This window comes from Geospiza fortis, unplaced genomic scaffold (genome assembly GCF_000277835.1).
Source record: "Geospiza fortis unplaced genomic scaffold, GeoFor_1.0 scaffold206, whole genome shotgun sequence".
Taxonomy (NCBI): domain Eukaryota; kingdom Metazoa; phylum Chordata; class Aves; order Passeriformes; family Thraupidae; genus Geospiza; species Geospiza fortis.
Genome location: NW_005054311.1, coordinates 6645484 through 6647340, shown reverse-complemented (window position 1 = coordinate 6647340; position 1857 = coordinate 6645484). Strand labels below are relative to the sequence as shown.

Genomic DNA, 1857 nt, shown 5'->3' with positions numbered 1-1857 from the left:
TATGTTGAAATAAAACTGAATTTTTTTATGATACTGTGTACAATAGGAAAAATTGGGATAATGCTGCTAGGTGCATGTATGGAAAGATGGTAGGTTAGTCATGGCAGTAATTGCAATGAAAATATGGCTCTGTTTATTTTCTTGTTTTTCTGAAAACAAATAGGTGAAGACCTTTTCTTAGCAAGCTGTGCTAAGGACTGTTTGATAAGAATTTGGAAAGTATGTACAAAATTAAAGCAGCTTCCAGAAACTGAAGATGATTCCATAAAACTGAAAGAGAATATTTTTACTCTTAAAGGTAGGTAACAGCTATAAAATTCTCTGGCACAACTTTTCACTTGTCTATCTTTTCATGGTTCTGGGGAAACTGACAAGGTATTTGTTTTGTGTTGACTGCATTATTTTTAGCTGTTAAGAAAGCAGAATTACTGTTTTAAAGCCAATAGTTAATGATATATTACACGAGATGGTAAAGCAGTGAGAGGGCTTAATACCAACATGGGTTGTTATTGTTATGCATATTCCAAATGCAATATGTAGGACACTTATTTGTCTGTGGGAGAGAAGCTGTTCTGTAGTTCTCCAGTTTAATAGCTTAGCTTTCATTTTCTTTTGAATTCAATTAATTAAAAGGTGTTGCTATAACTTAAAGATTAGAAAAATACTGCAAATAACAGATAAGTATGTGCAGGCTTACTTTATGGTCATTTAATGAGCTGTTTAAGCACAGTAACATCAGATGCTTGCATTGCTGACATTGTAGAGTAAATGGTTTGGCAACCTAGTTAATATAATTAAGGTATGTGTAAAAAGTGCTCGTGATACTTCTGCAAATCCTGATTCCCTGTTTGAAGTATCTTAATGCTTGTGTTTGCAGTCATTTGGAGATGCAAATATGCATAAGAGTATGCGTAGTGCCAATTTAGAGCGTTTATTTCAACACTGCTTGAGAGTTCTCCAGGAATTCTCAGAGATCCTTCTGAGGCAATACACTGACCTATGACCATAAATCTGATCCTCAGTGCTTGTGCCAAAGTAGGATTTCAAGGAGCTGTTCAGTGTCAGGAAACTTTTGAGATTATGGTAGATGTTGAAAGTAGTTGATTATTTTCACTAAAGATATAAGAAATGACCTGGTCTTTCTTGGCTTTTAGAAAGAAATCTATTTTTCTCTGATTTGTGCTAGATGCTGGCACATCATATGCAGTTTCTTTGGAGTCTGTGTTGGCTGGTCATGAAAACTGGGTGTATGCAGTTCACTGGCAACCTTCATTTTCCAAAGGTAAAAAGATACCAAACACTTACGAGTGTTAAGTGTCGTATACATAGAGTACACTCACGTGTCTTTGTATTGTGTTTGCATGTTCACTTGTTCCTGTAGAGATGTCAGTCTTTAAATTCTGCAAATAATGTTTTATGAGTAGATTCCTGGAGTATTAGTTTTTCTCAAGCATGTAACTTTAAGGCATTAGTGCAGACTCCCATTTGAAAGTGTTATTTATAGTTTAATTTTACATTTTGCTCTAGTATTTATCTTTCTTTTGAAATCCTTAAGTTCTGACAGCCTTGTTTGCAGTACTGGTTTGCTGTTATGTATCTGCCTGACATAAGGGAAGGAGATTCTTGATTTGACATTGCACAGTCAGAACACCCTTGACTATTTGTACTGGCAAAGGTGTCTTTTTTCTGGTATATTTTAGAGTTACTGATGGCAGGTGACTTCAGCAGTACAAAGAACAGCTTTGCTGGTGTGTACAACACTTGAACATCAGAGTGCCATTAGAATGTCAAAATACACTTAGTGAAAGGACTTGCTTTAAAAATATTGGTTTAGTTATCTGGTCCTTAAACTTTTCT

General features: G+C 35.1%; 1 protein-coding gene across 1 annotated transcript in view; it reads left to right on the top strand.

Annotated features, from left to right (window-relative positions):
• Window positions 1–1857, top strand: part of ELP2 (elongator acetyltransferase complex subunit 2) — a 93633-nt gene that overhangs the window by 71820 nt on the left and 19956 nt on the right. The window contains exons 9-11 of the mRNA XM_014306333.2: window positions 164–298; window positions 1187–1282; window positions 1701–1711. Coding sequence (XP_014161808.1) covers window positions 164–298; window positions 1187–1282; window positions 1701–1711 — 242 coding nt within the window. The remainder of the gene's footprint in view (window positions 1–163; window positions 299–1186; window positions 1283–1700; window positions 1712–1857) is intronic.